Source organism: Crotalus tigris, unplaced genomic scaffold, assembly GCF_016545835.1.
Source record: "Crotalus tigris isolate CLP2741 ecotype Arizona unplaced genomic scaffold, ASM1654583v1 scf7180000017744.3724543626:3957646, whole genome shotgun sequence".
Taxonomy (NCBI): domain Eukaryota; kingdom Metazoa; phylum Chordata; class Lepidosauria; order Squamata; family Viperidae; genus Crotalus; species Crotalus tigris.
This window is the reverse complement of record NW_024096611.1, coordinates 3,544,467-3,556,286: the sequence shown is the minus strand read 5'-3', so window position 1 is coordinate 3,556,286 and position 11,820 is coordinate 3,544,467. Positions and strand designations below refer to the sequence as shown.

Here is an 11,820-nt window from a genome sequence, read left to right as displayed (position 1 = left end):
ATGTCCAGAGAGCCAAACCGGGCAGGTGCCTAGAACTGAGTCCTAATTCTCAAGAGTCTATTAGAATATATGTTCTGATAACAATGTCTCTGCTTTTAAGTTTGTCTTCCAAGCCCTTCTTTATGAGCTACTATTTTCAAAATTGAGACGACAATGAAGTAAAGATTACTTTTTGCATAGATATTGTGATTAGACTATAATTTCTAAGGAAACTTGGCTAGCATCAACATTCTTTTCATTTTTATGCCAGGCAAATATTTTTGACATTCTTTTCACTTGAAACGTTCTTTTTAACTTGCATTTAGCTAGCATAATTATATGCCTGTTTGTAATTGTATAAATTGAGCTGGAATTTCTTTTGAGTGAGATCTATTAAGTTTTAAGCAAGTTTTTTGTGTTTTTTTGCTTTTGTTGTTCTTGACATTAATTGAACTTGGGAATGTCTATATAAGCTTTCAAATAAATTACACCAAGGTCAGTGGGAGAGGTTTCCAGATGTGTATATAAAAGCCTGCCTTGATTTACTTTCATCTGCATGGCATTATCTGGACTTGCTAGATAAATGTTTGTTGCATCCACTGACCAGAATCAAAGATGGACCACATGGCTTCACATCTAGGTTTTAAGAGGAGAGGAAGGTAATACTGGCCCGTGCAGATTAAGTACTAAAATGCTTATTTTTTTTAGAAATTAAGGAGAGGCCTCACTTATACCAGGCCAAACCAGTCAGAAACAGAATCAATAGATGGGGTGTGGTAGGGGTTGTTGAGTGCGTTGTAACCTCTGCAAGATTTTAAAAGGAGGCTCATCTGAAACAAGATAGAATGAAACGGCGCTCAGAGGCTGGGTTAGCAGTCCATAACATCAACAAGGCGCAGCCGGCTCGGGGAATACAACAACGTGCCACCCAATACTTTTGTAGCGAACCTCCGCCCCGGGAAAGTCTCCGTGACTGAAGCAGCGGCGGCGGCGGCGGTGGCAGGAAGAGGAGGCGCCACAGACGTCCGATTTTGGCACGGGGTCTGTCGGAAAAGTTATTTTGTAGCTCCCCGCCGGATCCTCCTCTACTGCTCCCCTTTCTTCCTTGTTTTGGAGTCACCGCAGAGTCCCGTCAACACGCCGCAAGGGGGAAAAAACGGCCTGCGAGGAGCCAAAGCGCCTCCTCAGCTGTCATGTCGCAGCCTACGAAAGGCAAAAAACAACCCGCCGCGGGCTCCAAAGAGGTAAGCCGAGGGCGGCGGGCGGGAACTAAACTAAACTGTTGCCTCCCAAGAGGGATCTCCTTCCATTTTCCCCTTTCGAATAAGAAGGGCGAGCAAAGCGTCGCCCTGCGGCGTGCGGGTCGGGGCTGAGGCTTATGCGTTCGAAGCGCAGCAGAAATTCGCCAGCGCCCAGAGCGGCGAGGAGCCAAGATTTGCAGTGCGCAGAGGCGCGGGCGAGCCGAGGCACAGAGCCCGGAGCGGTGGGGAAGAACTGGGTGGGGCGAAGCTGCTGCTCGAACGAGGGAACTTGGGGTGCGCGCGCGTCCTCGTTTGCCTACGCCCAGGCCGCCTCTCCGTCGTGACGGCGCTTTTTGAGTCTCTCGCTGCAGATGCGCCCGGCTACCCTGTTAATTTCCCCCTGTCAGCTGCAGGCGATAAGCGCTGTAGGCTGTCATCTCCAGGGCGCCCGCTGGAGGAGGGCTCTCCGGGGGGACTTCAAAAGACCAGAGCCCCTCCCTGCGGTCATGTGAAAAACGGTGACTGTTATGCGAATTGTCCTTTTAAAAATATTTTAGCAGGCATTTGGGGCTACTTTAAACCCGGAGATGGAATCCTTGAAAGCTTAAGAGGGAAAGTGACTCTGCGTGTCTCGAAGTTTGCCTCGGGGCGGTTTCTAAAATGTGTAGGATTCAAAGCTATCTTCGACTTGGAAACGTTACCGTTCCGGGTTGTGTTTGCGCAAGACGCCAAATTTTAAAACCGTGATTTATAAAGTGCTTGCAAAACCGAGTCACACGGACACTGCAGGGATGATTTACCGAGTAACAAATTAGCAAGCACATTTAGCGCGTTCTGAAAAAAATGGCTTTTGGTTATGAAACGGCGTATCATATGAACTCGGAAATGTGACCTCATTAAGTTTACCAGGTAGGTTGGTATACTGTGCAACAGCCCTCACATCATGGCCTGTTGTATGTACCACGCCATTAAAACAATGAGCTTTCTAAAGACATTTGTTATGGCTTGTTTACAGTGTGCTGTGTGAACCCAGGCTCTGAACCTCTGTATGTTCGATGGCATTCATCTACACTGCCATTAAGTTTCATGTCATTCTCTGGTTTAAACGAACTCTAGTTGGTATCCTATAATAGTTGCAATAGAAATCGGGATTTGCCTTCAGAATTTTGGGCATGCTCCCTCCTCTTTAACTGAGAGAGGTTCTTACAATTTAGGCTTCTCACCATAGAGAAGAGATGAAAGGTGGGTATGAGGCCATTTATCAAGAACTCTTTATCTTATTTCTAGTACAAGTGAGTGTTCATCTTGCAGATATTCCTGCTATGAAATGATAGATACTACAGTGGAATTTCACAGTTTGATTTCTACCATTAAGTTACTTCATAGTGCCTGGAAAAATAGGTTGCAGGGTGGCCAATTTTATGGCCTTCCTGTTTGTGGGATAGCAGGAGGAACGGCAGGTGGAGATTCCTTTAACACATTCACAAAATTGTGGAGCAAATTGTTCATAGTCATACCTTTTCCCCATTGCACTCCCCTCCTTTTTAAATACTGTTTGCAAACTCTTGGAAGTCGAGATACTGAGGAAAGAAAGGCCTTCCTTTGAAGATAAAACCTCTCTGTGTGGTCCTTGGCAGTTAGTGACCTATCAGGTACCCCAAGAAGAATTAGGAGACTTTGAAATATCCTTCTCAGAATTTATAGTAGCCGACTTTCCATATTTTTCTGGTCTCCCAAACCACTGGCAACAAAGTGTTTCAGTGTTCTGTGAAAACCAAACTAGTGTGGTTAGTTTATGGTCCATTGTCCTGGTAATTAGTAAGTCATAATTCAGCTGACTCTAGGTTAGCACCTGTGGGAACATAGTTTATGGGCCTTTAATTTCTATCTGGAGCAAAGTGCATTTCTTTATCTATGAATGCAGCCCCGGATAAAGTATGAGTTATTGGCCAGTCTTTTTTTTTTAAAAAAAGATATTCTGAGAAAGGAGGAATTTTATCCAAAAAAAATAAAAAATGCTAGGGATTTAGAAAGAAAGGCAACGAGTGGAGACACCTTCCTTTCTTCCAGGAACTGGGTCAAAACAATGAAATCATGCTTAGAAGGCTTTGGGCGGTGCAGCTGGCACCAAGAGAAGCTGGATCGAGTCACCATTCCGGTCCTTACCTCCGTCTATCCGGAGTGGGGGGGGGGGAATGCCCTCTTAGCCGATTGGTCTCGCCCTTAGTTTATCCTAAAAGACGATTCCTTCTAGGCAAGCCTCCCTTGTTGTACAAACTTCAAAGCAGAAAGGCGGGGCTCTAGCAAGCAGACACCACATTGACACGGACCGTCCTCTTCAAACTTTCCTACTCTGCTGTCTGTTTGGGGGCGGACCGACTGAAGGACGCAGCGGCTTCTCCACGCCCCGCTCTTTGCCCGCACATCTTCCGAGCCCTCCGGCCAGACAGTCGCAGCCAGCCGCGCATAGTTGGGGAGTTTCGTGCGATCTCTTGGGAGGCTGAAGCAGAACTTAGAAGGAGAGCTGGGAGCGGTCCCCGCGATGGCGTTTGCGAGTTGGTGGTATGCGACGGTAAATACGCGGGAAGTTAATCATACAGGGATTGCTGCGGGTTTGGGAGATCCGGCATTTGAGATAGTTCTGAGGGAGTGTCAGTCGTTAATCCTCTCGGATTGGAAACCCTTCCTTGTCTTTGCTGAGAGCGTACCTGTGCGCTTTTACACCAGGGATGAATTGGCCAAGGAAAACCAGAAAGTTTACGCCCTTCTGATATGCACAGAATAGTTGACCTGTTCTTCTGAATTTTTGTGCCTTTTAAACTTTCTGACGTGAAAGTTTGATTGATCAGAAAAGGAAGGGTAGGATTATACTCTTCATTCGTTGATTAAATCAGTCTGAAAGAGAGCTTTTAAACAACTGATTCATTGGAATGTATATGGTAAGCCAGATTTGGGAATAACAAAAATAGTTATTCTGATTAAAGTTTTGGAAACATTCTGAGCAATTTAATTGATGATTTAAGAAAATGGCATGCAAATCTTTTTTTTTTTTCCATTAAAAAAGTCCATAATTTTCAGTGCAAATTGGGTGGCTTCCATATTTATGGAGGAGGGTGGAGCTGCAGGTCTTATCTAAATAAAATTAATATTAGCTCTCCTGCCAGCATTTATGATTATGCTATTGTATATGATTATCTCAAAGTTAAATGGCTTTTCAAAAAGACTTGTATGTTTTCCTTCTCTCCAATTTGTCATTGGGAGGGAAGAGAATGACCAAGATTTCTGAGATAGAGTAAAAGCTATTTTTTCTCTCTGAATACTTCTGAGCTACATTTTTGCTTTCAATGTATTTAGCACAGAGCATTTCTGGCTTATTAGAGGCTTTCTAAAATAAATTATGACACTTATTTTGAAGTTTGGTAATTATCATTGCAGAAGAACTTTGTGAGTTAACCTGCAATCACGTTACAAAGAGATCATCCATTCTATTCGCTGATTTAACCAACTTTAGGGAACTGATTTTAAACTTGCAAAAGAGATAGAATGGGTCATGTAACCATATATTTTACTACATAATGTAGTGATTAATCCACCATAGCTATTTTACACAACTAACGCAGCAAACCCTTTTGCATTACTATTCTTCTGCATTTTAGTATTCAATGACCATGGGCCTCACAGTTTAAGGGTTGATATTATAGTATAGCTAGGCCATGCTGTGTTTTGCTCATGTGTAACTGACAGATTGGATGTCAAATTGTGAGTTTAATATAGATTTTATCTATTATTATTTTATTTTATAATTTTTTACTGGATATTCTTTGAGTGTTTTTAAGTTGTTCTTGTCTTTGGTCTTTGACTGTAATAAACTTACTTGACTTGACTTGACTTGAATATAGTGGGCAGGTTACTGAGGGAAGTACCCAGTGGTGGGATTCAGCCGGTTTGCACCAATTTGGCAGAACTGGTAGCTAATTTTTTGTTGCCCAGGCCCAGAATGGACTTCTGGAAGTGGCACCCACACAGAGAACCGGTTATTCACTTATTTGAATCCCACCACTGGAAGTACCTGGCAACATACTTGAGTACACCAGTATTAAAGCAATTAATAATTATTAATTATTAGTTATTCAGCCATGTCACTAGTTTATGTTTAGCATATAAGCCCCTAAAAAGTGAGAGACCAAGATACAGATCATTTTCCTCATTGCAGACTTGCTTGATCACTAACACTGGAAAAGCTTGTGCTGTGATAGAGAGACTGCTGTGTTATGGGTTACTGAACTGAAAAGTAGGCTTTTTCTATGCACCGCCTATCCTCTGGAATACTTCCTCCCTGATACTTGGGAGGTTTCCTTTTAGGTTTGCAAAAGGCACCTCTGTGAACATCTGATGTGTTTTCCCTCCTTTTTAGGATATACTGTGATTTATTGTATTTTAACATATTTTTCCTTCTATGATACCTTTTAAAAACTTTTTTCTATCATAAGGTGGTATTAAATGGTGTTCATGCAGATCTCTATTGTTTCCTGTAGTAATGTGTGGCTAATAAATTTGACATAGATCATATAGGTTGTAATTGGGTTGGCTGCATAGATAAAATCCTACGTACATAATTCAAGAGAATAATATTCTCTGAATTTTTTAACTTTTGTTGTACAGTAACACTTTTATACTAGACTTCTTTCTCCCACAGCTTAACTGTAAAAACATATGCTTTAAAGAAGCTGTGTCTTTTATCCTGTCATGGACTAGCTATATAGCTAGCTATCTCTCTAGCTGAAACATTTATACAGCCAATTAATTAACAGTGAGGGAGGATTTGGTTTTTCAAATCCCAGCCATCTGAGATACAGAGTTCTAAATTTAAGATATTATAAAACATATGGGAAATTAATATTTTGGTTTGAATTAAATATTACACCATATTTAGTTTCTATCTTGTCCCCACTTATTGGAGGCTGGACCAAAGGCCCAGATCTGAAGAAGTTGTATGCTATTGGACCATGTACACCAAACCATGCTGTATCAGAAATTGCATGAATCAGATTCCAAGTTTTTTCAGTTAACTTCAGTGTAGCTCATGCAATTTGTTTTTGCTACTGATAATGATTATTTACAACATAATCTCTTTTGTTTTGTGGAGTTGTCTACATGAGCAAAGTCCCAGAATTAAGCATGCGCCCCCTAATCATTCTTTTACGGCACCTTACTGAACTTCATTAAACTAAAATAAATAATCTGTTCTATTTCATGTAGGAACAGCTAGTTTTAATATGTGTAGGTTAAAATTTCTATGATTTTACAGAAAAACAAATTACAATTCCAGTCCTCATACTAATATTTATAGTTGTCTATTTATAGGCCTGTTTACTTTGATACCTTCACAAAAATGACTGTGATACAACATTGCATAAAGTCTTACTGCAGGCAGAAATATTGATAACAAGAATTGGATAAACACCGAACTTGGATTTGTGTTATTATTCTGCATTTTTCCCTACCCAAGGAGAACTTAGTATAGATTTCATCTATGTATACTTCTATCCCCCACGTGTATTTAGAAATATTTACATATATTTATAACATATATTTATATTTATAAAATTATACATTTTTACATACATACTTTATATTTGTATATATAAATTTATAATATAAATTTATAAAATTCATAGGCTACCCATCTTAAGGTAACTTAAATCCTGCCAGAACCTTTGTGTTACTAATTGGAAGGAAGCATTAGCCATTGTTTGATTCTGGAATCCAATTTAAAGCTTCTACAATGATTTCTTGCTTCCTGTGTCTTGTGAAAAAGAATGTAATAGTATGTGGAAATGACTTTGGGAGATGGTAAGAAGAGACATAGCCTATGCAAGGTCTGAAAAATGAAATTTGAATTGGGAAGAGTGCCAAAAGTGTCTCAGAAGGGATCTTCTCTAGTTTTGGGGAGAATAAAATAAAATAAAATATGGGAGGGGTCCTTTCAGACTTGCAAGATTCTATTAATATAACCTTACAATTTATTTATTATTTATTTATTTATTTATGAGACTTATATACCGCTTTAAGTGCAAGCACTCTCTAAGCCAGTGGTTCTCAACCTTTCTAATGCCGCGACCCCATAATACAGTTCCCCATGTTCTGGTGACTCCCAACCACTTATACATCACCGGGTGCCAGGGGCGTGGCCAAAGAAAAAGGGGAAAATGGCGGACAGTCTTGTTTGGCGACCCCTGTGAAATGGTCGTTCGACCCCAAATGGGGTCCCGACCCACAGGTTGAGAACCACTGCTCTAAGTGGTGTACACCAGTAAGCAATATATATATATATATATATTTACATTGCCCCCAACAATCTGGGTGCTCATTTTACCTACCCCGGAAGGATGGAAGGCTGAGTCAACCTTGAGCCGGTGAGATTTGAACCGCTGACCTGCTGAACATAGTCAGCTAAAGTAGCCTGCAATACTGCACTCTAACTGCTGCGCCACCTCGGCTCATAAATAAAGATAGAGCTAGTACTCCTGATTGTGTTTCTGGTTAGAACTACCTTGCAAGACTGACAGGGATCTGCTATTTCTCTAGCTAATTGTTTCCTTTAATTGAACCAGTGTTTCTGTGAAAGATTTTTTTTAAAACATACAGCTGAAAACTGCTTTCATGTAATTTAAATCTTATCATTCCTTTTCTTGCATTCTGGAACAATGAAGAATAAGTTCTTGATTTTCTTCTGTGTGACATCCTTTCAGATATTTTAACCATACAGAGTGGATATAGTTGATTACAGTGGTGATGGATACAGTGTTACAAGGTCTGGGAATAGAACATCCTGGAGATCTATTTACATGGTTGCTCAGAATCAACACTGATGATGGCAATAATCAATCAATCGCTCAATATCAAATAACTAGCAGCAATTAAAAATCACACCCATAAATACTCAGGCAGTTTTCAGTGAAGTTTATTTAATTTATAATGAATAAATTTAATGGAGATAAATAGTTTCTCAGCCAGGCCTTTCTAAACAAATTAGAAATTAAATCATTTTATGAGAAAAGTCCTTTTTAAAGAAAAAGGTTTTTACACTGCCATGAAATGTCATCTTGAATATGTCAAGTCTTTCTACAAAATGACTTGATGGGTTCATCCTGAAGATACTGATGGGTTCATCCTGAAGATAAAGTCCTGGTATGATTTATCACTGATTGTTTCAGTTATTTCCAGAAATTAATATATTACCCAGTATGTGTTTTGCTATCCTATTAAGGCATTGTGTTCTGGAAGGCATCTTCCTGTTTGGTGTGGTGATAAAGGTGTTGGCCTAGAACAGGGATCTTCAAACTTGGCCTTTTATGACTTATGGACTTCAACTCCCAGAATTCCTCAGGCATGCTGGCTGAGGAATTCTGGGAGTTGAAGTCCACAAGTCATAAAAGGGCCAAATTTGAAGACTTCTGGTCTAGAAACTAGGAAACTATGAGCTTTAGTTTTGTCTTAGTCCTGCCTTAGACATGAAAGCTGACTGGATAGGTTTAGGCAGTCATTCTTTCTCAGCCCAATCCACCTCACAGAGTTGTTGTTGTTGTAGGTAAAGTAGGGGGAGGAAGAAAGAGCCCTATATATGATCACTGTCTTCAGTTACTTATGAAGTTACTGCTGCTGCTTTTGTATTGGAAGTGCCAAGGATTAACCAGTGACATCACTGTTGCCCAGAAGATGCCTGGTTGGAGACTCCTTTCATGCCCCCTTTAATGTGCCCATCGAAGTGGTACCTATTTAGCTACTTGCATTAGCAAAATTTTCAAATTGCTAGGTGAGCAGGAGCTGGAGCAAATGACTGGAGCTCAACCCATCATATAACAGTACTCGGCTTTCGAATGTGGGCTTGTAGATTGTCAACCCAGTGTTTTAACCATGTGAGTCTACTTATAAGGTAACAAAGGCAGAATAAAAGAATCTAAATGCACAGATATGAAATTATCATTATACATCAAATATTTGTTTATTTTTTTTTAACATATTGGAATTTTTTTTTTATTGAAAATTTTTAAAAATTTTACAAGACAAATCCCCTCCCCAGACCTCCCCACCCTCCCGTACCCTCCCCCTACTCCCCAAACCTCCCTAACCCCCCCCTGGACCTCCCAGAGTTGATTACAGGCTTATCCAAAATATTTCAAAGAAAAAAAGAAAAAACTTAAAACACATATAAAACTTAAAACACATATAAATCCTAAACTAGTCTAGATATTTTAAATTAAATAGAGTATCTCTAGAAAATTATAATCATTAAACACATTATAATATACTCTAAACATCTTTTAATCATACTTATAATATTATCCATCATTCTATATAAGTTCCTCCCAGAACACAACTTTAAGCACTACTTTCTTTGAACATCTATAACTATAATATAAAATCTAATTTAAATCATAAACAAATCTAAATACGTTAGTTAAACGAATTATACTCCCTCCAAAACACAAATTTAAACATTACTTAAAACTTAAAACCTTAAAGTCCCCTTATACACATTTAATCAAATTCCATCTTAAAAATAATAATAATAATAATAATTAGAAAAAAAAATAAACCCAAACACTAAACACATTATAGTATACTCCAAACCTTCTAATATCATACTAATATTATTATAATTTTTATAAACTCCCCCAAAACACAAATTTAAACATTACTTAAAACTTAAGAAATCCCTTATACACATTTAAATCTTTATCAATAGCAAATTCCATCCACAATAAACACATTAAACATTTAAATCTTCACCAATAACAAATTCCATCCCCCCAAAAAACACAATCCTTATCAGTCTCAATTGTCCATTTTCATTCTCCATCCATTATCATACTGATATTATTATTATCAATCTCGATTGTCCATTTTCAATCTCCATCCTTATCATTCTCTAATTTTTATCAAGCTCAAGAGAAATTCTTTGAGATCTGTCTTTAAAGATTCCTTCGAAATTTCTGAATCTCCCAACAACTCAGAAGCCAATACATGTGGGGATTCCTTAAACTCCTTATTCTGTTGGTCTTTTTCTTTATAATTATGTGTTGCACGAATTGTCTTCTGCCCCTTCCTCTCAACTTGTTGAGACTCCTCAAACTGAGATTTCCCATTTTTCATTTCAGACAACAATTCCATCCTTGAAGATTGCTCCAAAGGCTTTATAAGTCTTGCTTCTCCCACAGATTCAGAAACCACTAGATGTGAAGCTTTCTTAATCTTCTTCTGTTGTTGCTTTTCTTTACAGTTATATGCTACACAAGTTATCTTCTGCTCCTCAATCTGAACATGTTGAGACCTCTCAGGCAGTGGTTCCCCAATTTTCTTGTACTTCTGCATTCTTTTCTTCCAAGGTTTTAAACTTAATAGGTGACGATGAACATACCCCCAGAACCGAAGTATAAAAATCTTTTGCTTGAGAAGCAGTATTAAGTCTATAAGATATCCCCAGGTAGTTCACCACCATTCCAATCGGAACATCCCATCTGAACGAAATTCGTCTCTTTTTAAGTTCATTTGCTAAAAAAGCAAACTCCTTTCTTCTTCTTAAAATTTTAGATGGGATCTCCTTTAAAATTATAACATCTTGTGAAGCAATTTGAAATCTCTTTTTATAAAAAGCTTGTATAATTTCATTGCGTAGAGATCTTTTCCCAAAGTAGATTACCACATCTCTTGACAAATTCTTTTGCACTGCCACCACAGAATTAACTCGAAATAATTTTTCAATTTCACTAAGTATTTCCTTTTTTTCTTTATTCAAAATCACAGCAAAGTCCTTTGCAACCATCTCTTTCAGATCTCCTTGCAAGGACTCTCCCAAGCCTCTAATTCTTAAAGCATATTCCATTTGTCCATATTGAAGCATAAGAATCTCATTTTCCATTTCTTTTTCCATACTTTCAATTTTTCCCTCCATTAATTCCACTTTTTCAACTACTTCTTCCACATGGAAGTTCAACTTTTCAATAACAGAAGCAACTCCTTTTAAAGCCAGAACTATGTCTTGCCTCAAAATCTTGTTATTTTCCTCTAAAATCTTTTTCATTTCTGCCCTAATTTGAATTGTGAGATTTCCCATCATATCTTGCAAATCCTTCATAATTGTTGGTTGAACCACAGAAGAGGATGAAACTATTGATTTAGGAACTGTAAGAGTCCCTGGACACTTTGGAGCCATCTTAAAAAAAAAAAAAAACTTTACTCCTTCTTGAGAATTACAAAAATTCCTTCAGAAAAAAAATCATAACTCCCTCAAAAGAAAATCTTTATAATAATAAAAAAGGGGAGTTAAAAAAAAAGAAAAAAGAAATTAAAGTATCCGTTCCAATCATTAAAAAGGGGGAAGAAAAAACACCAAAAAGCCTGCCTTTTAAAAGTACAAAAGACAAAGCAAAGAAGTCAAACAAAAACAATAATGTTTAAAAAAATTAAACAACAAAAATAATAATGCTTCTAAAATCCATCCAATAAAAAAAAGAGAAAGTAAGAGAAGCCGATCGCCATTCTAACTTCCCAAAAAAAAAAAACGCTAGAAAGTCTGCCGATCACCATTTTACTTTCC

General features: G+C 38.3%; 1 protein-coding gene across 4 annotated transcripts in view; it reads left to right on the top strand.

Annotated features, from left to right (window-relative positions):
* Positions 1-814: 814 nt before the first annotated feature.
* Positions 815-11,820, top strand: part of CAST (calpastatin) — an 82,581-nt gene continuing 71,575 nt past the window's right edge. The window contains exon 1 of one of the 4 annotated variants that reach the window (XM_039340418.1): positions 815-1,223. In XM_039340418.1, the coding sequence (XP_039196352.1) occupies positions 1,173-1,223 (51 nt within the window). In that variant the 5' untranslated portion in view covers positions 815-1,172. Of the gene's footprint in view, positions 1,224-1,637; positions 2,130-3,494; positions 3,793-11,820 lie in introns of those variants that run through there. The other 3 variants (XM_039340420.1, XM_039340421.1, XM_039340419.1) reach the window with 3 other exon arrangements.